The sequence below is a fragment of the Lynx canadensis genome, chromosome D2 (genome assembly GCF_007474595.2).
Source record: "Lynx canadensis isolate LIC74 chromosome D2, mLynCan4.pri.v2, whole genome shotgun sequence".
NCBI lineage: Eukaryota > Metazoa > Chordata > Mammalia > Carnivora > Felidae > Lynx > Lynx canadensis.
This window is the reverse complement of record NC_044313.2, coordinates 57,628,982-57,654,478: the sequence shown is the minus strand read 5'-3', so window position 1 is coordinate 57,654,478 and position 25,497 is coordinate 57,628,982. Positions and strand designations below refer to the sequence as shown.

The 25,497-nt window shown below is 39.2% G+C and overlaps 1 protein-coding gene across 4 annotated transcripts in view; it reads left to right on the top strand.

Annotated features, from left to right (window-relative positions):
• Positions 1–852: 852 nt before the first annotated feature.
• Positions 853–25,497, top strand: part of CCAR1 (cell division cycle and apoptosis regulator 1) — a 65,111-nt gene continuing 40,466 nt past the window's right edge. Inside the window, exons 1-6 of one of the 4 annotated variants that reach the window (XM_030334144.2) lie at positions 853–974; positions 2,173–2,294; positions 17,134–17,306; positions 18,103–18,147; positions 22,787–22,819; positions 25,250–25,443. In XM_030334144.2, the coding sequence (XP_030190004.1) occupies positions 2,222–2,294; positions 17,134–17,306; positions 18,103–18,147; positions 22,787–22,819; positions 25,250–25,443 (518 nt within the window). In that variant the 5' untranslated portion in view covers positions 853–974; positions 2,173–2,221. Of the gene's footprint in view, positions 1,100–2,172; positions 2,295–17,133; positions 17,307–18,102; positions 18,148–22,786; positions 22,820–25,249; positions 25,444–25,497 lie in introns of all 4 variants that reach the window. The other 3 variants (XM_030334146.2, XM_030334143.1, XM_030334145.2) reach the window with 3 other exon arrangements.

Genomic DNA, 25,497 nt, shown 5'->3' with positions numbered 1-25,497 from the left:
TATCCTAACAACATCTAGCCCCTCAAAGTCCTGGAAACCTTGCTTCCAAATTCCTTAGAGACTTCTATCCTTAACAACCTCCCAACTTAAAAAGCATATGTAAACAGCCACTCCTCACAACCCCAATACAGCCCTTTCTGCCCACCGGTCTTGTCCCGTGCTTTAATAAAACCACCCTTTTGGCATCAAAGATGTCTCAAGAATTTTCTTGACCTTTTGCTCCCAAACCCCAACATTTCACATTAGAAACAACAATAAAGTTGAAGAAGTCAATAAGAAAAGGACATGTATTATATACGCCTATTAATATTAAGGATCTAGGACAGGCAAATCCACAGAGACAAAGCAGATCAGCGGTTGTGAAAGGATGGTGGGAGCAAGGATTAAGGAGTGATTCCTTAATGGGTATGAGTTTAAGGGCTGACTTGGTTACAGAACCTTATGACTATATAAAGGCCACTAGAAAAATAAAAAATAAAGGCCACCGAATTGTGCAAAATATTTAAAAGAGTGAGTTATATGGTAAATGAATTTTATCTCAATTAAAAAAAAATAAGGAAGCTGACACAGGACATATTCATTCTTCCAAGTACTTGAATGAGAAAAAAAAAAACAAAAAAGGCGAAGAGCACAAAATGGCGGCAAGCCGATCGGATCACGTGACCGCCGATTCTTTCCTGCCCAGCCTAACAAAATTCTTTTCTTCAGAGCTGGCGCTGAGACTCCGCTGGCTCATTGTTATGGGAATCCCAGGTAACTCTTCTCAGGCGCGCTCTCGCTCTAGCTGCGTAGCGAAGGCGGTGGCGTATTGAAGGCGAGCTGGGGAGCGCGCACGCAGAACGCAAACCCGTCAGCGCCGTCCTCGGAGAGATGAGGAGGAGGGGAGAGGCGTGGAGGAAGAGGGGGAAGTTGGCGCATGCGCCCAAGGCTGACGGGTTTGAAATGGCCTCGGTGTTAGCCGGGACCCGATTCAGGTGAAGGTTTGGTCCTCGCGGTTGGAGCAGCGGGCGGCGGAACCGGGGCTCCTGTCGTCCTTTCGGATTCGCAGAAGGGCTGGGATCGACCGTTTGGGGATCACGGCGTCCGTAGGCCAGCGACGGTGGGGTTCTCGTGGGACTGGGGCGGGAGGGACACGGTCCCTTTTGTGCGGGTCGAAGCAGGCCCCGCGCGGCAGGCCCCTCCCCCACCGCTTCGTTTCCCCCCGCCTTCTCTCCCCCGGGGTTCTTCAGGTGCCCCCGGCGCCCCTCAGCCTCGGTCTGGCGGGTCGAGAGGGACTGCCGAGCGCCGTCCCTCGCTGCGAAGCCGTTGAGCTTTAGCCTCCCGGTCTCCGGCCCAGGGCGTCGGGCGGCTGGCGGCGGCGCGGGTTTTGGGGGATAGAGGCTGGCTGCCCGGCACGGTGGTTAAGGGGACCAGGACTTTGAATACCCAGTGTTGGCGCTTCGCCCAGTCTCGTGAGACGTAGGATTCTGCCTTCTCTGGTCAGCGTCCCGCAAGGAGCTGGGGCTGGAGGAAGATGGATGGCAGTGCTCTGGCCCCTCCGAGTCGCGGGGGGAAGGAGGGGGTGCGCGGGCTGAGATCTTCGCCTTTTCTGGCCTGATTTTGGGGGGGGGGGGGGGGCTTGGTGATGGTTCTTTGGGGGGAGGGATCCGTTATTTCAACTGTCTTTCCCCCTCGAGGGAGGGGAAAGGAAAGGAGCCCCTCGGCCCTTTCCATCCCGAGAAAGTAAGGAGATGTTCGTTATTTAGATGATAGTCTTAAATACCTTTATTCAGTGTCTCGTCCCAATTTCCGTTATTGGTTTTACCACTTTCAATCTCCAACTCATTGCCAAAAGAAACACGCAGGCTTTATTTTGTTTGAACCCGCAGCTGTGTAGTTCTTTTTGTTAAGACTTGGGTTGATAATAGCACATGGTCTTCGTTGAAATGTGAGTTTGTAGTCACAGAAAGAAGTGCCTTTCTTACTAGTCTACCCCTAATGTCCTATGTTGAATTTGGGTATTCTTTGGTGAGATACTTGATGTAAAATGTTTTTGCTGCATATCGGACGTTGGTATACACCTTGCTATTTATACTATGATCTACGAAGGTGTCCTTGACAAACATTTCTTTAAAATAATATTTTCATGATGTTTATAGTTTCAAGTTTGAAATGTGGGCTCTTTCTTAATAGATCGCTGCTATAGAAGACAAACAAGCGAAGGCTTTTTCCTCCTTTCATCATGGCTCAGTTTGGAGGACAGAAGAATCCGCCATGGGCTACTCAGTTTACAGCCACTGCGGTATCTCAGCCAGGTCAGGCTACTGAACACAAGTACTGTAAACTTGGGGGTTGGGAGAGGACATGTTATAACTATGTGAATTAAGCTATATGTAATACTGTAAAATGTTTCCAAATGATGTATCTTTTATTTGTGAAGCTTTTAAAATTCATGGATCAACTAGCAAAACATGTTTTACACTGCAGTTTGGACAGTTTTATATAGTTTTTCAAACATTAAATTATTCGGTTTAATTAGGTTAGCTACTTGATTGATTAGAGGTTATCTTATTTGGCATGTTAAGGTGTCAGTATTCACAAGTTATATTTAAAAATAAATGTATTAAAATTTTATATTTTATGAGAAATTATATATGACTGCTTTTCAGTTGTTTGAATTTAAAGTACAAAACCCAACTCTGAAGAATTTACCAAGCAAAGGAGAAAGATAAATAGATATAAAAGGAGCCAATGAATGTTTACATTTTCTAAATATGGTCAACAAAAAAAAGTCACTGTAAATGTTTCATTGAGCTTCTTTGCTTGTAGGAATATTTTTTTTTTTTTGACACCATTTCTTGACTTCTTGTTTGAATCTTAAATAAATTCCCAAGGATTCTATGGAATGAATTTTAGTTTCTTTGAGTACTCAGAAAAGTTGCAGCTTATTCTGTTAATTTGAGTATATTTTTATTTATGACCTCTCTAATAATGGTTCTTTGCCATGTTTTATGTACTTGAAATATTTTAGTAATTTGAGGTCACTTATAGAGACACTATAATCTTCGGACTTGGGTGTTCTAAAATTCAATGGACATGATTATCTTGTTAGGTAGGTGGCCTTTTTCCTTAAAGAAATAGATACTTTAGAGTTTTTATTTTAGTTACTCTTTGTTTAGGAGGTTAAATGATCAGTTCTACAGGTAACTGAAGATATTATGAAATAGTAGTTATAGATTATATTTAATTCAGATCCAGGTATTTTGTTATGTTAAATAATGGGGACTTTGGTGTTCGTTTTGATGAAACAGGAATTCTTAGCAATTACTGTGTGTCCGGAAACAAGTACTAGGTACTTGTATGCTGGTAAACTAAACATGTTTTACCCAGCTTTTTCTGCATATAATTTGTTTTAAATTTGTATCTGTATTGTTCCAACAAAATAGCTGTTATGGTAAAAGTTACTTTCTATAGCTCTTAACATTTGTATTGTAATTACTTAAATATAGGTTATACTCTTTTTGTTTTTGTTTTCAGGCTGAGCCAAGGAGACAGCAAAGGCTTATAAAAAATGTCAAACAAAAAGTCAATCGTAAATTTAGGTCTCCTTTTCGATATTTAGCAATAGAGTCCAAACATAAAGGGATTTGTGTAAATGGAGCTTGTATTTGTGCTGTAGGAAATTATGGGTTATCTTAGACCTGTTAATCAGAGATTTTCAAAATCAAATTTTATTGACATATCATGATTTCAGTAAGTAGGCAAGTGTTTTGTTAGCATGTATCTACTCTTAGCTTTCGTGTAAAAATCCTGGAGTAGGCTCTAAATGGAACGCTTTAGTGATACTGTTTTTATTGAAATGTATAATTTCCAGGTGCTGTATATCAGGCTGCTTCCTCATAGCTTGCTGTTTTCTTGCCTTCATCTTAAAAGTCTTATTTGCGATTAATCAGTATCTCATCTTATTGGATCTGATTTTTAGAACCATTCAAATTTTTGTAAAAGTTACATTTTCAATCCTCAGGCAATTGGAATGGCTTACTTACATCTCATCTCAATGGAGAACATTTTTTTTTTTTTTAAGATGAATTTTTTGGGATGCCTGGATGACTCAGTTGGTTAAGCTTCTGACTCTTGATCTCAGCCCCACGTTGGGTCTGCACTGGGCATGAAGCCTACTTAAAAAAAAGATTTTATTTTTAAGTAATCTCCACACTTAACATGGGGTTTGAACTCTCACAACCCTGAGATCAAGAATCAGATGCTCCAGGGGTGCCTGGGTGGCTCAGTTGGTTGAGCGTCTGACCGGCTCAGGTCATGATCTCACGGCTTGTGGGTTCGAGCCCCGTGTTGGGCTTTGTGCTGACAGCTCAGAGCCTGGAGCCTGTTTCAGATTCTGTGTCTCCCCCTCTCTCTGCCCCTTCATTGCTTGCGCTCTGTCTCTGTTTCAAAAGTAAATAAACATTTAAAAAAAAATGAATTAGATGCTCCGCTAATGAGCCAGCCGGTGCCCCTCAATGGAGAACATTCTAACCTAATTACAGTGCTTTAAGTTTTCTCCTGGCAGCTTCAAATACAATTTGAGAAAAAAAATTCAACAAAGGACATATAAGGACTTAAGGCAATAGTGTAGGTGTCACTTTTTACTCTATTGAAAAAACAAAATACACATAGTAGTATCAGAGGCCACTGTCATAAATTAGATGATCATGGAACAGAAAAAGGTTAACTGAATAATTCAACTTGAATTAAATATTTTATTTTTGTGCTTATATTTCTGACTCATTTTCTGTCTTTTTTTTCACATTTATTTTTGAGAGACAGAACACAAATGGTGGAGGGGCAGAGAGAGAGGGAGACACAGAATCCGAAGCAGGCTCCAGGCTCTGAGGTGTCAGCACAGAGCCTGATGTGGGGCTCGAACCCACAAACTGCTAGATCATGACCTGAGCTGAAGTCGGGCACTTAACTGACTGAGCCACCCAGACTCATTTGAGAGCAATATGAAAATTAGTACACTTGGGGCACCTGGGTGCCTCAGTTGGTTAATCTTTCAGCTCTTTATTTCGGCTCAGGTCATGATCTCACTGTTCCTGGGTTCCAGCCCTGTTTGGGATTATCTCCCTCTCTCTGCCTCCCCTGCATTTGGCATGCATCCTCTCCCCCTCTCTCTCCAAATAAATAGCTTTAAAAAATTGCTACTCTTCTGTTATATAACTTAACATATAACTTCAGTTAAAGACTATGCTATTCCATTTTCTAGGATATTTTTAGCATTTTTACTAACTTTGAAAATTCTCAGCTAACAGTGATAGGAAAATTTCATTACATTCATGCAGATGACTTAAGTAAAACTTAAGTAAAAGCATGCATAATTGTGTTGTATTGTTGAAATCTGTTGTAAAAGTGAAGATGAGTATTTGAATTGTTTCTGATCAGTTTTTTTTTAATTTTTTTTTTACATTTATTTATTTTTGAGAGACAGAGCACAAGTGGGGGGGGGGGCAGAGAGGGAAGGAGACACAGACTCCAAAAGCGAGCTCCAGGCTTTGAGCTGTCAGCACACAGCCTGACTAGGGGCTCGAACTCAGAAACCGTGAGATCATGCTCTGAGCTGAAGTCGGACGCTTAACCAACCGAGCCACCCAGGCACTCCTGATTAGTTTTAATACTGAGCATATTCAGGGGCGCCTGGGTGGCTCGGTCGGGTAAATATCCGACTTCAATTCAGGTCATGATCTTGCGGTCTGTGAGTTCAAGCCCCACATCGGGCTCTGTGCTGACAGCTCAGAGCCTGGAGCCTGCTTCAGATTCTGTGTCTCCCTCTCTCTCTGCTCCTCCCCCCACTCATGCTCTGTCTCTCTCTCTCTGTCAAAAATAAATAAACATTAAAAAAAACCTTGCATATTCACTTAAAATGTTACTAATTCCTAGGTGTCATCATCTGTCATCTTTGATTTTCTTTTTCTTTACCCCCCCATATTCAATCAAATATCAAATCATGACTTTTTTCCCCTTTGAAAATGCCTCAGGTATACTCTTATTTTACATTTAGGCCCTGGGCACTTCACGTTTGAATAACTGCCACCAAGCAGCTTTCTCTTGCTTACAGTTCATATACCAGAGCCTCTCACCTAACTTTCAGGACTTCCCATACTTTTCTCAAACCCAATCCAGGATGCTTACCATAGATCTTTAAGTCAAAAGGTTCTTTTTAAAAATATTTTTTAACGTTTATTTATTATTGAGAGAGAAATACAGAGCATGAGCATGGGAGGGGCAGAGAGAGGGGGAAACACAGAATCTGAAGCAGGCTTCAGGCTCTGAGCTGTCAGCACAGAGCCCGGCATGGGTCTCGAATCCACAAACCACAAGATCATGACCTGGGCCAAAGTTGGATGCTTAACTGACTGAGCCACCCAGGCGCCTCCAGTGAAAAAGTTCTTTTTCCCATCTGTCACTTGATGGCATTGTTCTTTATTATTCTTTATTCAGTTCTAATTGTTTTTATTTGCTTTCTTCTTTTATTTACTGGATAGGCTACTTGTTATTTCTCTCCTCCAATGTGTATGTCAGATGTCATATTCCTAAAGCATAATTTCTGTCTAAATCACAGAATTTTTCAAACCTGGATAAAACCTGAGCTAGATTCTGTCTCAACTCCTTTCTCTAACAGATAAGGAATTTGAGGCCCAGAAAGATGAAGAAATTTGTTTAGGTCTTATAGAACATCACAAAAGAGTCCATGTTAGCACATCAGAATTGTGGTTCATTATATCTTCCATTTTTCTCTTATCTGCAAAAGTATCTTCAAGTACTTTTAGAATTTATTTCAAACTTCTTGGGATGGTATTCAAGATGTTCTGTCTTTCCAGTCCAAATCTCATTTCTTCCACACTGAAATAATTGTGTGTGTGCACACGTGAAGAGTATTTGAGAGAGGAGCATGAGCGCACAAATGGGGGAGGGGCAGAGAGAGAGAGAGAGGGAGCCCAAGCAGGCTCCACACTGTCAGCCTGGAGCCCCAGTACAGGGCTTGAACTCACAAACCTTGAGATCATGACGTGAAGTGAAACCAAGAGTTGGATGCTGAACTGAGGGAGCCATCCAGGCCCCCTGAAATAATTGTTCTTAATATTTTCCTTTTTTTTTTTTTTTTTTTCCATTTTCTAACTGAAGTGCTATGGTATGTATTCAGTGACATTCTTAATTTGGTTCCAGAACTTTTATTTTTCAAAGTTTTAACAGTTTTCTGTGTATAAAGAGACATTGATAGAGATTGCTGGCCAACCACTGATTGAATGTTTATGAGAGATTTATTTATTTTTATTTATTTATTTTTACTTTTTAAGTACTCTCTATACCCAATGTGGGGCTTGAACTCACCACCTCAGGATTGAGAGTTGCACGCTCCACTACTGAGCCAGTCATGTGCCCCACTGATTGAATCTTTAGCCCTTATTATTGACTAGGGGTAGTTTTTAGATTTGACTGAAAATACTTACATTTGTATGTGTTTATAATCATAATTTTGAAGTATTGGGAATGATTTAGCATATTCTAACCAGTTTGTCACCTATTTCTTACACCTCTTTGTAAAATGACTACATTTTGTCCATAGAGGAACATGAACTGGTTTAGGAGTTAAAAATATAGTGATAATGTGCTTTTACACAGGTGGCTGAAGCTAATATCAATACAGTTTTAAATACGATCCCATTTTTTCTACCTCTTTATTCTTGCCCAATAGTCATCTTTTAAAACCCTAATCTCTTGAATCAGCAGCTCAAATTATTAAATTCCAACATTCAAGGTCCTTTTCAAATGAGTAATAGTTGATATAGTATGTATACTTCACTTATCTTAGTCATCCCTAGACAGACTTGGATGTTTATAACTCATTTGGTAGGAAAGAATTGCTACTGGTGTTGGCTTAACCCTGCTTTAAAAAATTTATTTATTTATTGTTTTTGAGAGAGAGTGCAAGCAGGGGAGGGTTCAGTGAGAGAGGGGAAACACAGAATCTGAAGCAGGCTCCAGGCTCTGGGATGTCAGCATAGAGCCCGATGTGGGGCTCGAACCCTCAAACCACGAGATCATGACCTGAGCTAAAGTCAAACACTTAACTGACTGAGCCACCTAGGCACCCCTGGCTTAACCCTCTTTAAGCACTACTAGTACTGTGTAATAGCAGGTAGTCTCTAAAACCTTATCCTGAGAGTAAAGAAAAATGCACATGAAGTCTATTAAGGCTCAACTCCTCCCCCCCACCCCACTCTGAATATGCCATACCTGTGCTCTTATTCAGTGAGAGCTGCATTAACATATCAGATTATAAACCAGTGAGTGCCCCATCTCTCTGTCCTAACTTGAGCGTGCCACTTCTGTTTATGCAGTTGTGACTTCTCTTCCACTATGTGTTTTATGATCTGGGAAATAATTTTAGTCTATTATAGCTGAAAATGTATTGGAAGTAACAGTGAAAAAGTTTTTGTTGTTTGAGAGAGAGAGCTTGAGGTGGCAGGGGCAGGTGGTGCTTGATCTCACGAACCATGAGATCATGACCTGAGCTAAGATCAAGAGTCAGATGCTTAACCAGCTGAGCCACCCAGGCGCCCCTGCAAGTAATCTTGAAAGCTTGAATATTAACTTTGGATCATACAAGATCCTTGAAAGAAACGGGGCTGAAAATCAGGTAAATATCAGAGGCAATTAAGGATAGAAGAAATCATAGGACATTATAAATAGTGTCTTCAACTGCCTGAAAGGAAAATCATTGTTGACGAACAGTTATTTGAATAATAGCTGGAGGAGATTATAGCCAGGATCACAACTTATCAATTCCTTGGCACGTCAAAAGAATGGAAAAGCAGTTGTCTTCAAGGGTATTAATCTTTATAGAGATTATAAGAAAACTGTATAACAGATAATTAGTTAAGGCTTTGCCTTTTTCTTAGGGAATAGCACTGATCACTGAGAAGAACTTTCTTTTATGATGGATATTTATCTTCATTGCCTGATTTGGTAGCCACTGGCCACATGGGGCTGCTGAGTACTTTAAATGTGGTTACTATGAGGAGCACCTGGGTTGCTCAGTCGGTTAAGTATCAGGCTCTTGATTTCGACTCAGGTCATGATCTCACAGTTTGTGAGCCCCGCATCAGGCTCTGTGCTGACAGTGGGGAGCCTGCTTGGGATTCTCTCCCTCCCTCCCTCTCTCCCTCTCTCTCTCTCTCTCTCTCTCTCTGCCCCTGCCTGCTCACACTCCCAAAAATAAACATTAAAAAAAATAATGTTATTGTGACTGAGGAACTGAATTTCTAATTCTATTTAATTTTCACTAATTGACTGATAGAGCGTGTACACAAGCTGATGAGAGGCAGAGAGAGAGAGAGTGAGTCCCAAGCAGGCTCTGGGCTGACAGTGCAGAGTGTGATGTGAGGCTCGATCTCGTGAACCGCAAAATCATGACCTGAGCCGAAATTGAGAGTCTGTTGCTTAAACAACCGAGCCACCCAGACACACCGAATTTTCACAAATTTAAATTAAAATGGCCACGTATGGCTGGTGGCTACTGTATCAAACAATGCAGTTATAGAAGCATACAATACTTAGAATGTATTTAAAATACTATGTTGTGCCTTCTTTTTTTTTTTTTTTTTTTTATTTTTTGGGACAGAGAGAGACAGAGCATGAATGGGGGAGGGGCAGAGAGAGAGGGAGACACAGAATCGGAAACAGGCTCCAGGCTCCGAGCCATCAGCCCAGAGCCTGACGCGGGGCTCGAACTCACGGACCGCGAGATCGTGACCTGGCTGAAGTCGGACGCTCAACCGACTGCGCCACCCAGGCGCCCCTTCTTTTTTTTTTAATGTTACCCACAAATTAATTTATTTTATAAAGGGAAATTTGTGCATTTGACTTCTTTAATTTCTTATTCTCCCCTCCCCTTAATTTCTTATTCTTAATGCCCTAACCTATTATTCTTAAAAGGTAGTGAATATTTCTAATCAGTGGGTACATCATGGGCTTAGAGTAGAACCTTGAAAGCCACAGGAATGCATTGATCAATGAGGTATCCAATTTTAAAATAGTTATCTGCAAATAGGAGCATCAGAGGTTTTATAGTTGTGTGAAATCTGATCTTAAAAGGGTATCAAAAGATGACATTTAAAAGATTTGTTCACTTGATTTAAAACTGGGTGTGTAAGTACTTTATAAATCCACAAGTTATGAAGAAAATCCCCCATATATTCATGCTGTTTTTCTCTCTAAATAGATTGCTTTTTGAACATAGTTGGTAGGTGGAAATTTCAAAGGATGAATCATTGCTTGACCAATACTTTAAATTTTGCATAAGGTGAAAAAAGGAAGTATCTGATATCAGTATCTGAGGTTTTGAATTTTATTATCTCAGGATGACTCCTCTTAGTAAAGATAGAGCACAATAAAGATTTTAAAATACAACAGTGATAACTAATAACTATTAGTGTGTCATAACACAAGTGATTTTCAGTCATATGAAACTGATTTTATGTTTTAGGAAATGATAAAATTTACAGTTCTTAAAGGTTTAAGAAAGCTTAGTCCTTAAATTTACTTATTTATGTGGTTTAGGGCTCATTTCATAGGTTTGTCAATGAAAGTACTGATAACACTGTGAAAAGCTTATCTGTTTCAGAAGGGTTACAAGACCTTCAGCAATCATATTGAATCAGATAATAGATAAATGAACAGACTGTCCCATTGTGGATGATTGGAAAAAATTCTGTCTACAAATATTCAAGGATATGGGGCTCCTGGGTACTCAGTTTGTTAAGCATCTGACTTCAGCTCAGGTCATGATCTCGCAGTTCTTGAGTTCAAGCCCTGTGCTGGGCTCCATGCTGACATCTCAGAGCCTGGAGCCTGTTTTGGGTTTTGTGTCTCCCCCTCTCTCTGCCCCTTTCCTGCTCGTGAGTGCGCTCTCTCTCCTCAAAAATAAATAAAAACATTAAAAAATTAAAAATATTCAAGGATGGTTTCTCAGATAACCACAAAAAAGGGGAGCATTAATAATGAAATATATTTTATTCAGAATAAAGTCTCGAATGATTTTAACAAGAACTGTATTGGGGCACCAGGATGGCTGAGTCAGTATAAGTGTCCAACGTTGGCTCAGGTCATGATCTCGCAGTTTGTGAGTTCGAGCTCCATTTCGGGCTATGTGGTGGCAGCTCAGCCGGGAGCCTGCTTCAGATTCTGTTTCCCTCGCTCTCTGCCCCTCCCCCAATCATGCTCTGTCCCTCAAAAATAAACATTAGGAAAAAAAAGAGCTATATCACAGATACATAAAGGCCACAACCACATGCACAGTAATTTCACAGAATTTGAATTAACTAGCTAGTGGTGTGATACAACCAATAGAATATAAATTTCCTTCCCATAAATTTCTCCTAGCAGTTGAACCCTTCATTACCAACAGGTATTGACCCTTGAACAACAGGGGTGTGAACTGTGTGAGTCCACTTTTATGCAGTTTTTTTTGATAAGTACAGTATTGTAAATGTGTTTTCCTTATGATTTTTTTTTCTCTAGCTTTATTGTAAGAATACAGCACATAATTATATACAAAATATCCTAACCATTCATGTTACTGGCAAGGCTTTCAGTCAGCAGTAGGCTATTAGTAGTTTTTTATTTTTTAAAGTTTATTTTGAGAGAGAGAGAGAGAGCACATGTGAGTGGGGGAGCGGCAGAGAGAAGGTGAGAGAATCACAAGCAGGCTTCACGCTACCAGCACAGAGCCCAACATGGGGCTCCGTGCCACAAACAATGAGATCATGATCTGAGCCAAAATTTAGAGTCAGATGCTTAACTAACTGAGCCAGGTAAGATTTCTTAAGAAGTCTTCCCCCACCCCTTAAAAAGTTTTAAAGGAAAAAATACAATACAGGACCTAAGTTTTTAGTGGTTTATAAATACCATTAACACGTGTCCTGAATTCTGGTGGGTTACATCAATCCTGAATTAATTTTTTTAAGGTTATTGATTTAAGTGACCTCTGTACACCCAATGTGGGGGTTGAAATCGACCCCAAGATCAAGAGTTGTATGCTCTTCCGACTTAGCTAACCAGGCACCCCCTGAAATAATTTTTTTTTTTTTAACGTTTATTTATTTTTGAGACACAGAGAGACAGAGCATGAACGGGGGAGGGGCAGAGAGAGAGGGAGACACAGAATCGGAAGCAGGCTCCAGGCTCCGAGCCATCAGCCCAGAGCCGGACGCGGGGCTCGAACTCACGGACCGTGAGATCGTGACCTGAGCTGAAGTCGGACGCTTAACCGACTGAGCCACCCAGGCACCCCTGAAATAATTTGTAATAAAACTGAGCTTTATACTTTTTCTTTTTTTTTTTTTTTTAATTTTTTTTTTTCTTTCAACGTTTATTTATTTTTGGGACAGAGAGAGACAGAGCATGAACGGGGGAGGGGCAGAGAGAGAGGGAGACACAGAATCGGAAACAGGCTCCAGGCTCTGAGCCATCAGCCCAGAGCCTGACGCGGGGCTCAAACTCACGGACCGCGAGATCGTGACCTGGCTGAAGTCGGACGCTTAACCGACTGCGCCACCCAGGCGCCCCTTTTTTTTCTTTTTCTTTTTTTTTTTTTTTTTTTAAATTGCTTTATACTTTTTCTATGCCACATAGTTTTCTTTCTCCTCATTTTAGTGTATCACTTTATGCTACTTTGTTTTCTTCCAAAAATCTTTAAACAGTAATCCTACAATGCAAAATTCAGGGAGAAATTATAATTAGAAAACATGGGAGGGACAAACTTTTATGACTAAGTGTTGGTCCAATCAGTAACTGCTAATATATGTGTATGGAATTTTTTTTTAACACATTTTTTAAAAAGTTTCTTTATTTTGAGAGATCAGGCGGGGGAGGGGCAGAAAGAGAGAGAGAGAATCCCAACCAGCATGGAACCTGATGTTGGGCTCCATCTAAGAAACCATGAGGTCGTGGCCTGAGCTGAAATCAAGAGTTGGATGCTTAACTGACAAAGCCACCCAGGCACCACTCCACCTTTTTTAAAGTAAGCCCCCAATGTGGGGCTTGAACTCATGACCCTGAGATTAAGAGTTGCAGTTGCTCACTCTACCAACTAAGCCAGCGAGGCATCTCTGTTTTCTTTTCAACTTTCAAGACATCAGTATGTTTAACCGACTGGTTCCCTATATGTGAATGGCTTACATAGACCTAACACTGTATTGAGGTCCTAGAAAAATAATGTCATCAACAAATTAGCTAATTGGAATTTCTTTCATTTAGGAATATTTTATCCCAAACCACTAGGCTATCGGAAGTAGTTTGAGGGGAATCAAAAGTTTTATGTGGATTTTTCACTGTTTGAGGAGGTCAAGCACCTTTAACCCCCACATTATTCAGGAGTCACCTTAATTTTTTGGTAGTTTCTGATTTATCACACTGATTGGTAACAGTGAAAAAGAGATGTGTCTGTCATCCTACCTACTTATGGTAGGCTGCTGTGTATGCTGCCAGGATTCAGAACACCTAGAAAAGCTTTAAGAAAAGAAACCAGACTTTCTGAGATCCTGGCTTTGCGCCATTCTGCTGTGGCAACATCCAGGGTTCTGGAAATAGGTACTAACAGAATGAAACAGAGCAGATCTGAGGTCACACCACAGGTAGGTGAAGGAGATGAGTATGATAATTGAATCCTTGGTGCCACTTTTGTCAGATGTGTAACACGCCAATCTTAGAATTTAAAACACTAATAATTTTCGCTATGGTCCTTATCTTGTGTTCAATGAGTATCTGGCTTCTGTTATCCTAGAACAGCAGTTCTTAACCTTTTTTGGGTCTGTAATTCTCTTTAAAATGGAGGAAAGCTTTGGACTTTCTTGTTTGCAATTTTGCATACAATTTTAAAACGTTAACAGGATCAAAAAAAAAAAATAAAATGTTAACAGGATCCACTGATTAGAACTTACATCCTAGATTTCAGTACCTTTTTTTCTCAATGCAGTTAACTTCATTTTGAACTTGGGCTAGCATTAAGAGATTCTCCACTTTTATTTAAATTTCTTTTTTTAATGTTTATTTACTTATTTATTTTTAATGTTTATTTTTGAGAGAGTAAGAGTGTGCTCTAGTCGGGGAGGGGCAGAGAGAAAGGGGTACAAAGAATCCGAAGTGGGCTCTGAGCTGACAGCAGAGCGTTTAATGTGGGACTCAAACCCACAAACCATGAGATGGTGACCTGAACCGCAGACAGACGCTCAACTGACTGAGCCACCCAGGTGCTCCTATTTACTTATTTTTGAGAGAGAAAGAGCACAGGCAGGGGAGGAGCAGAGAGAGAGAAGGAGACACAAAATCTGAGGCAGGCTTCAGGCTCTGAGCTGACAGAGGGGCTTGAACTCACAAACTGTGAGATCATGACCTGAGCTGAAGCCTGATGGTTAACTGACTGAGCCACCTAGTTGCCCTTTTATTTAAACTTCTATTTAAATTCATGTAGTTAGGCCTGGTTTCTCCTTTCTGCCCATCTGTGATATCTCACTTACTTAAAAACAAAACGACAAAACGACTTAAAAACAAAAGAAGATTAATGTGGTAAGGATTTAGGACATTTAGAACTTTTTTCCCCCCTTAGGTTCTCCTCCCCCCTCTTTTTAAATTTTTAACGATCTGTATGTTTTGCAGGGAGTCATTTGTAATTTATAAGAATGACAAATATAATTTCTGAGATTTTTGTTTTTGCTTTGCTTTGTCGTTGGTTTGTTTTAAGTAAAATTAATTTGAACTTTTAAATGACTGATAATGGACCTCACACTTCTAAAGATTTTCTGGGATATTCTAGATTAGGTGCTTTGTTTAGTTCATTAATGTTCTCTGTTCTCTTCCTGTACAGCAAAATACTATTCTTTGTATAAGGGTGTTAACTTAATAGTTATAGGGCAGCATTTTTCCCAGATATTTTACAGATATGTATTTTCAGATACAAGCAAGATGCTTTGTAAAAGAGTGTGTTCCGTGAGTAAATACTACTTTTATGGCAATCTTTTGAGGTTCCTAATGCTTAGTTGGCACATTAAAGGTTCTGAGTAAAATTATGTGCTTAATTCATTGTTTCCTATACTTTTTAAAAAAGTTGTTTCATATACTTTTTTTAAAGTTTAAAGTTTATTTATTTTGAGAGAGAGTGTGTGTGCACAGGCACACTCAAGCGAGGAAGGGCAGAGAGAGGGAGAGAGAGAAAATCCCAAGGAGGCTCTGCTCTGTCATTGCAGAGACTGACATGGGGCTCAGTCCCTTGAGCTGTGAGACCCTGCCCTGAGCTGAAACCAAGGGTTGGATGCTCAACCCACTGAGCAACCCAGATGCCCCAGAGTTTATTTATTTATTTTGAAAGGCAGGTGGTGCGTGTGAGTGTGTTTGGAGCAGAGAGAGGGAGACAGAATCCCAAGCTGGCTCCTTGCTGTCAGTGCATAGCCTGATGCAGGGCTCCATCCCAGGACCTTGAAATCATGACCTGAGCATATTTTAAGGGCTGCTCGGGGTGCCTGGGTGGCTCAGTCGGTTGAGTGTCCAACTTTAGCTCAGGTCATGATCTTGCGGTCTGTGAGTTCAAGCCCCACGTCAGGCTCTGTGCTGACAGCTCAGAGCCTGGAGCCTGCTTCAGATTCTGTGTCTCCCTCTCTTTCTGCCCCTCCCCTGCTCATGCTCTGTCTCTCTCTGTCTCAAAAATAAATAAAAACATTAAAAAAAAAAAAAAAGAGCTGCTCAATCACCTGAGCCACTGAGCCACCCAGGTGCCCCAACTTTTTTTTTTTCTCTTAATGTAAGCTCTGTGTCCATTGTAGGGCTTGAATTCATGACCCCGAGATCAAGAGTCGCATGCTTTACCAGCTTAGGCGGTCAGGCGCCCCGTTTCTTTAGCTTTTTAAACCTTGGACCCTTTTTTCTTTGCTTTCAGACTTTAATGTCCTGGGGAACTAGTCATTGTATAAGGAGATCCAATTTTGGGAAGGATAGTGCTAGATGCAATTTTTATTTTATTTTTTAGATTGCAGTGTTTAATTGATTGCTTTTTTGCATTCAGTGGAATTGCATGAAAGCTTCAAGTAAAATCTTAGCTCTAAGCATACATTAAACAATTACATACCTAAATCTGTCCTTCTGAGTTCTTTCCCCAATTTGGTTTAATCAGGTGGTAATTTTAAGTTGCTGTGGTTAATTTTGTCGCATTGTCCCATAAAGTAGTGCAACAATTTTAAAGTGTTGCTTTGGTGTATTTCCTGGTTTATTATTTCCTCGTTATTTAGTATTTTCTAAATCTTTTTTGTTTTGTTTTGTTTTGAAAGAGAGCACAGGAGTTGGGGAGCAGGGCAGAGTGGGGGGACAGAGAGAGAGAGAGAGTGTGGGAGGGAGGGAGGGAAGGAACCCCAAGCAGGCTCTGGGCTCAGTATGGAGCCTGACATGTGGCCTAATCCCATGAACCTTGGATCACAACCCTAGCCAGAATGAAGAGTCAGACACTTAACCGACTGAGCCACCCAGGTATGCCCCTTTAAGATGTTATTTTTAAGTAATGTGCACCCAACATGGGACTCCAAGGTTACAACCCCGAGACGAAGAATCCCATCTACCAACTGAGCCAGCCTGGTGCCCCTAGTTTTATAAATCTTTAATGCAAAGTAGAAATACATGAAAATTTTGTCCAGTAGAAAGTTATAGGTGGATAACTTGCAGCAGCACTGCCTATAATATATGATTTTCATCTTCTTGAAGATAAAACAGTAAATTCTAGATTAGTAAAATAATACAATTTATTTTCTGCATTTTTTCCTGAAAATACTTCTTAAGAGTACTTTAGACTTTTGATCTAGGTAAGGTTGGTTGTGTTCATTGTGCAGTTTGATTTTATAGAATTATGTTTTCAATCATGACATCAACATTAAGTACAAAGCCACTGGGATCTGGGACGGTACTTGAATCAGTTCAGTTTAACAAGCTTTACTCAAATTCTGCTTTAGGTTATTACTAAACAATTACAACATTATTCATAACTAAGTACTTATGGAAGATTCCTAGGAAGGATCCAAATAAGGTTTTTCTTTTCTTTCCTTTTTAATCTCATTTTAGCCGCGTTGGGTGTTCAACAGCCATCACTCCTTGGAGCATCTCCTACCATTTACACACAGCAAACTGCATTAGCAGCAGCCGGCCTTACGACACAAACCCCAGCAAACTATCAGTTAACTCAGACTGCGGCGCTGCAGCAACAAGCTGCAGCTGCAGCAGCTGCATTGCAACAGGTGAATCTCTTTATTTTTTTTAAGTTTATTTATTTATTTTGACAGCAAGAGAGCGTGAGTAGTGGGGGGGGGGGCGGTTAGAGAGGAGGAGAGAGAAAGAGAATCCCAAGAAGGCTCCACGCTGTCAGCACAGAGCCCAACTTGGGGCTGTTGTAAAATCACGATCTAAGCCAAAACCAAGAGTTGGATGCTCAACCAGCTCAGCCACCCAGGCACTCCTTTGTTGGCTTTTATTTATTTATTTTTTAAGTGTTTTTATTTATTTTTGAGACAGAGACAGAGCATGAGCAAGGGAGGGGCAGAGAGAGAGGGAGACACAGAATCCGAAGCAGGCTTCAGGCTCTGAGCTGTTAGCACAGAGCCTGACGCGGGGCTTGAACTCACAGACTGTGAGATCATGACCTGAGCCAAAGTTGGACGCTCAACCAACTGAGCCACCCAGGCACCCCCTTTGTTGGCTTTTAATATGTGACATAGAAAACTATTAATTCTGTGTAGCCACAGTAGGTACTTTCATTTTTTAAAGACTTAATAATTGTGGGGTTTTATTATGCTTATTTTTCAGGTGATTAAAATTACTATATATGCTAAGATATATGGAGCAGTGCATCTGCATGGTCAAAATTCTTAAAACGGATAGTCCTTATATCTTTTGCTTATTTTTCATCAAGTTTAGCTGTTCAAGAAAATTTCTATTTAGTATAAGTTTGTTTATGTATTTGTATATATGTATATCACTTTGAGAATGAATAAAACTAACATCCATATTTTTCTTTGAAAAAAAATTTTTTTCCAGCAATATTCACAACCTCAGCAGGCCTTGTATAGTGTGCAACAGCAGGTTAGTTTATATTTTCCATATTAAAAACTGATTTTTAAAAAGCCATTTGTCCCAGATTCAATTTATACAGATTTTATGTCCTTTCAGCTACATTAATGTGTGATTTGAATTCTTTTGGGGTGGGGAAATGAGGTAGGTTAAAAGGAATGTCTCCCAGGGAGAGGAAGGTAGGAGAGGTGTCCTGTGGAAATTGAAATCTTCAACTAGCAGCCATTTTTGTCACATGTTGCTAAGAAAGCATGCAGAGGATAATCTGGAAAGAATCTGTTACTGAGTCAGTGGCCCAGTACTTCTGTCTGGAGCATCTAGCCCTACTGTGCTGTATTAGACCATATGTGAAAATGAAAAGGTCCTTTTTCTCATTTGAAACCTAAGCCCTAGATAGACCACTGGCTTTGAGCCTTTATTTTTTATTTTTATTGGTTTTATTATTTTGGTTTTTTAATGTAAGCTCTATACCCAGTGTGGGACTTGAGTCACGATTCTGAGGTCAAGAGTCGCACACTCTACCAACTGAGCCAGCCAGGCGCCCCGTGAGCCTTTTTTTTTTTTAAAGCAACAGAATCCTCTCTGTTTTCACCTAATGAAATCGTGTATTGAAACTCAATATATAAAATATTAAAATAGAGCTGTTGAAAGTGGGTAGAAGCCTCCCGTTGTATTTTCCCATTCCTACTCTCATAGCACATTTTGACAATTTGAAAACTCCCGACGTAGGGAAAAAGCAAGTTTTTTTAGCCCTTTTTCCCTAGTCTTGTTCTATAATTATGTTCTATGGAGCCTTATATCTGTGATGATAGGAAAAGCTAAGAAAAAATGAACCCAAGGAGAGGCATGTCAAGGAGAAAAGAGTTTGCCCTGCTGAAATCTAGATAGGTTCTAGCCTAAGCACCCACTCAAGGCTTTTTAAGAGTAGAGGTAGTCTTCTTTCTTCCCAGTGTTGTTGATAGCTTCAGGAAAGTATAGCAATCAGGAGGGGAAAAGGGGATATGAGAGAAGGACCAAAAACTTAGATCCAAAAACACTAGATAAACATGAGGCTTCTTATCCATAAGGTCTTGTCCCTAGTGGATCCATGACCCAATTTCATTCTTGGCTAAGTCCTTTGGGGCTTCAGAAGCATTGCACTTTCACTGAAGGTTATACTATCCCCCTAATATTGATGTAAACTTGTAAAAATTTGGCAAGAGATTGATGTCAGAGTTGGCTACCTGCTTTTCAAAAATATCCTTAGACTTATTTTATTACTGTTATGAAGTGTATCATTAAAGATTATGTGTTAGGTTGAACCGTATGAAAATGAAAGGCTCAAATGCTATTGCCTTAAAAAATGCCATTGTTTATTCTTGACTTAGAGAAAAAATAATTTGGTAGATTAAACCTCTAATACATGGTAATCCCAGGTAAGCCGGGTGCTTTGAATAGGACCCCACATAGATTCTTTTATCCTAGCTTAAGTCAACTTTCTATTCCATAATTTAAATTTTTTTCTTTTTACACCAATTCCTTGTATTTTCTGGTAATGAGTGTTATCCTTTACTATTGCCAAAAAAACGATGTCAGAGTGTATGGTCCCTTATGGTCCCCATGCATGTGGCAAATCTGAGAAGGCTTCTCATTTTAGGGGGATATATATGAATTAGATAGCCTGTGATTTTTTTTTTTTTTTTTTTTTTTTGAGAGAGAGAGATGGATGAAGCGTGAGTGGGGGAGTGGCAGACGGAGAGGGAGACACAGAATCCAAAGCAGTCTCCAGGCTCTGATCTGTCAGCATAGAACTCGATGTAGGCCTGAATCCAAGAACCGTGAGAGCATGACGTGAGCCGAAGTTGGACTCTCAACTGACTGAGCTACCCAGGCACCCCTAATTTTATTTTCTTTTACTAGGCTGAGCTTTTCTTTTTGAGTATAGTTGACACACATTTGTTACATTAATTTCAGGTATACAACTTAATGATGTGACAAATTTATACATTATGCTACGTTCACCGCAAATGTGGCTACCATGTGTCTTGTTACATTGTTATTAGAACAACACTGACTGTGTTCCTTACGCTATGCTAAAAAAAAAAAAATTTTTTTTATAGCCAGCAACTTTTTTTAATGTTACATTTACTATTCTCAAGGCACATCTGATGATACATTTTATAACACAGTAGGTGTCAAAGTATGTTCCACATATGATTTCTTCAGGATCCCTCCTCTTTCTGAATTCCAAATGGAGGAACTGAAGTCTGATATAAAGACTGACGACCCATATTCTATCTTCGCAAGCTTGTACAGCACTATTGTAAAATGTAATGTAAGAGAACTATAAACTAGGAACTTCTTCAGTTTTTTGAACCTTCATTCAGATTTTTAAAAAATTTTTTAATGTTTATTTATTTTTTTATTTATTTTTGAGAGAGAGTGTGAGCAGGGGAGGAGCAGAGAGAGAGGGAGACACAATCCGAAGCAGGCTCCAGGCTCTGAGCTGTCAGCGTAGAGCCCGATGCGGGGCTTGAACTCATGAACCGTGAGATCATGACTTGAGCCAAAGTCGACGCCTACCAACTGAGCCATCCAGGCACCCCTTAATGTTTATTTTTATGAATGTTTATTTTTAGAGAGAGGGAATGTGCATGTTTGCTTGCTCTTAAGTGTGGGAGAGAGAATCCCAAGCAGGCTCTGCCCTGTCAGCACAGAGCCACACATGGGACTCACTCTCACAAACTATGAGATTGTGACCTAAGCTGAAATCAAGAGTTGAACTCTTAACCGACTTAGCCATCCAAGCTCCCCCTTAGGCTGTGCCTTTTCATTCCTGTGACCTAATCATTCTGTAACTAGAAGTTTGAATCTCCCTCTTCCCTTCACTCATTTTGCTCAAACCTCCTCCTTTCCGGCAGCCATCAGTTCTCTGTGTTTATAGCTCTGATTCTCCTTTTTTGTTCATTTTTTTTCTAATCCACTTACGAATGAAATCATGTATTTGTTTTTCTCAGTCTGACATATTTCACTTAGCATAATAGTCTCTAGGTCCATCTGTATTGTCTGATATGGCACAAGCTCATCCTTTTTTGTGGCTATGTAATATTCCTGTGTGTGTGTGTGTGTGTGTGTGTGTGTGTGTGTGTGTGGTTGCTTCCATATATTGGCTTATAAATAATACTGTGGTAAACCTAGAGGTGCATATATCTTTTCACGTTAGTGTTTTTGTTTTCTTTGGGTAAATATCCAATAGTGGAATTATTGGATTATATGGTATTTCTATTTTTGATTTTATGAGGAACCTCCATGCTGTTTTCCACAGTAGCTGTATCAATTCACATTCCACCAGCAGTACATGACAGTTCCTCCACATTCTTGCCAACACTTAATTTCATGTGTTTTTGAATTTGCCATTCTGACAGGTGTGAAGTGATAGCTCATTGTAGCTTTGATTTGCATTTCCTTGATGATGCATGATGTTGAACATCTTTTCATGTGTTGTTTCATCTATCTGTATGTCTTTGGAAAAAATGTCTGGATCCTCTGCCGATTTTTTAATAAGATCGTTTTTTGGTGTGAGTTACTGTGTGAGTCATTCATATATATGGGGAATTTATCCTTTATCAGTTGTATCATGTAGATAGTCAATGATATATTTTTTAAGTAATTTCTACACCCAAACATGTGGCTAAGGCTCAGGACCCTGAGATCAAGAGTCTCATGCACTACTAACTGAGTCAGCCAGATGCAAATAGATAGCCAATGATATTTTTGATACAGGTAGCATACTGATGATATTTAATCATTTCTGTAGCACAGTGATTAACGTGGTAGAACTAGAAATTTTCCTGTCTAGGGTCTCATAGGGTTTTTTTGTGGGTGTTACTCTTATGAAATAAGATAAAAGATCAATTTCTTTATTGAACGAATTAGTTGGTTTTCGTTTTTTTTAAGATTAAAAAAAATGTTTGAGAGAGAGGAGAGCAAGTGAGTGGGGAAAGTGTAATGAGAGAGAATCCCAAGCAGGCTCCACATGGCCAGCCCAGAGCCTGATGCAGGGCTTGATCTCATGAACCATGAGATCTTGACCTCTGCAGAGATCAACAATTGGACACTCAACTGACTGAGCCACCGAGACACCCCTTTTGTTAAGGAGTTTGTTTGTTTGTTTGTTTGTTTGTTTTAATGTTTATTTTTGAGAGAGAGAGAGCAGGGGAGGGGCAGAGAGAGAGAGACAGAAGATCTTGCCGTCAGTGCAGAGCCCAGTTTAGGGCTCTAAACCACTACTGCGAGATCATGACCAGAGCCAAAGTCAGAAGCTCAGTGGCCACCCAGGCACCCCTAAAGATTTTATGTTTAAGTAATCTCTACTCCCAGTGTGGGCTCATACTTAAAACCCCGAGATGAAGAGTTGCATGCTGTGCTCATGGAGGCAGCCAGGTTGTTCCATTGAATGAGTTAGTTATATATCAGATCTACGCTTAGAAATAGTTGTAGGAAAAAAAAAGAAATAGTTGTAGGAAACCTTACACCTAATGACTTCTGGTATTTTTTACTGTATTTCTTAATTAGAAATGAAGTACTGACTTAATAGGAATTTTTCCTTATATAAAGCACCTGTGAAACAATTTCAATTGATCTTTTTTGTTTTTCTTTTTTCTATTTTCAGTTACAGCAACCTCAACAGACCCTTTTAACACAGGTTAGTTTGCCATTATTTTAATTTCTTTTGGATATCTGAATGAAGAATAGACCACAATTTTATTTGTATTCTAGTGTTCCAGAGTTTGAAGATGAATATTGGTTGGATTTACATAATAATTTAACAATATGTTAAATACAGCTGGAAAGCATATGGTTTTGTTTTCTCTTTTATGGTTTTTGGTCACAGATCCAGCTGTGATCTAGTTTGAATAAATATGAGGTCTTATTTAAACTTAATTCTGGGGCATTCACTTTCGAATGTCCCCTCTATAAAGAGAGCTGTCCTACTGTTCTTCCTTTCTGATCTTTTACTCTAATAAACTTTTGCCTGCTGTTCAAAAAAACCAAAAAACTGATTTTGGCATTTACATTTCCTTTGTAACTAATAATTTTAGGAAGTTTTTATGTATCTTTTTTGGCTTGACCTTAGTAGGTGAAGGTATTGTTTACATTATCAGCTTAGTTTTTCAGCAGCATTAAAATGTTTTGAACTTTTAATGCTCCTTTAGGTTTGTGGACCACTTACAGTCCCTGTTGCATATTTTTTTCATTTTAGAAATTATTTAAAAGTGTAAGAAACCATCCCTGGTTTATAAGCTATACGTGAATCAGAAGTGTGGGCTGGATGTGGCCCAAGGGCCATGGTTCACTGAGAGTGAAATACTATGCAACTGGCAAAAACAAAACAGAACCTCTAATAATAACTGGTGACCATTTCCCCATGGTTAAGGAATTGGGTATCGAAGGAACAGGAGGTTTACTCTATAACCTTTCATACTTTTTTAGTCTTGAATCTGTTATTTTTGTAAAAAATGCACTTGAGTTGAGAAGTCAACCTCACTTTCTGTTATTATAGAATCAAAATCAACTAACACTGATCTTGTATTTTCAATCTCCAATAGTAGAATTTCCAAACTAATTAGAAAAGCTATAAAAATTTGTCTTTTCTTAGAGTAGCATTTCCCATTGTGTACCCATAAATGATTAGTGTCTTAGGATGTTAATTATTTTCATGGGAAAATAATTTTATGGTCACAATTTGAGAAATGTTGAGTTCCTTCACTATATGTAGGACTTTGCTTTTTTTTTTTTTTAATGGTAGAAATTAAGAGACTCGTCATGGCAGGTATAAAACAAATACAATGGTTTGTCTTGAAGAATTAGATGAATGTTTCTTTTTAATGATTTTATTCCTATTTATGTAGAGAAGTTTTAATCAGTAATATGTTATTCGTGCTTGATTGTGCCACGAAAGAACAATGAAAGTGTTAACTTTTTTTCTTTTTGTTCCTGTTTTATTTAAGGATAAGTGACATATGATACTGTATTAGTTGAAGGTGTGCAATGTAATTTGACTTATGTATATTGTGAAATGATTATCATAAGAAGTTTAGTTAATATGCATCACCTCACAAATATTTTTTTCTGATGAGAACTTTTAAGAGCTGTCTCAGCAACTTTTAAATATACAATACAATATTATATTCACTATACTGTACATTACATCCTTATATTTATTTTATAACTAGAAGTTTGTGTTTTTTGACCATTTTCACCCATTCCCCTTCCCTCCACACCTCTGTTAATCACCAATCTGTTCTCTGTTTCTGTCATTTTTTGTGTTTTTTAAGATTTTACACATAAGTGAGATATGTATTTGTCTTTCACTTGTATAGGACTTTACCTGAGTATCACATTATTGTTTTTGAATTTGTGAGAAGGGACTAAAATACACAGGTTTTTGTTTGTTTTTTAATTTACATCCAAGTTGGCGTATAATGCAACAATGATTTCAGGGGTAGATTCCTTAATGCCCCTTACCCATTTAGCCCATCCCCCCTCCCACAACCCCTCCAGTAACCCTGTTTGTTCTCCATATTTAAGAGTCTTTTATGTTTTGTCCCCTTCCCTGTTTTTCCTTCCCTTCCCTTGTGTTCATCTGTTCTGTGTCTTAAAGTCCTCATATGAGTGAAGTCATATGATATTTGTCTTTCTCTAATTTCACTTAGCATAATACCCTCTGGTTCCATCCACATAGTTGCAAGTGGTTGTTTTTGTTTTTTTTTTTTTTTCTTTTTTTTTAAGTGATCTCTACACCCAGTATTGCGTTTGAACCTATAACCCGGAGACCAAGAGTCACACACTCCACCAGCTGAGCCAGCCAGGCACCCCTAAAATATGCAGTATTTTTAAAACTTGTTTCACTATGGTATCTTCTTTTCTTGGAATGATCTGTGAAAACATTCATTTGAGAGAATTTAATGTTGAAGTAGATTTTTTTTAATATTTATCTTATCTTCAAGGTGTACATGTGTATTTCCTAACTTCAACTAAGTTATTTTTAGCATTTTTAGTTTTGAGTAGTCATTTTTAATTTCTAGAGTATTTCAAATCATTAGCTTAATTTGATGTTGATTTTGTTTTATAGCCAGCTGTTGCACTGCCTACAAGCCTTAGCCTGTCTACTCCTCAGCCTGCAGCACAGATAACTGTATCATATCCAACACCTAGGTCCAGTCAGCAACAAACCCAACCTCAAAAACAGCGTGTTTTTACAGGTGTAGTCACAAAACTACATGATACATTCGGATTTGTGGATGAAGATGTATTCTTTCAGCTTAGGTAAACTTAAGTTTTGACAAATGCCTTCTTGTATTTATTTATTTATTTATTTAT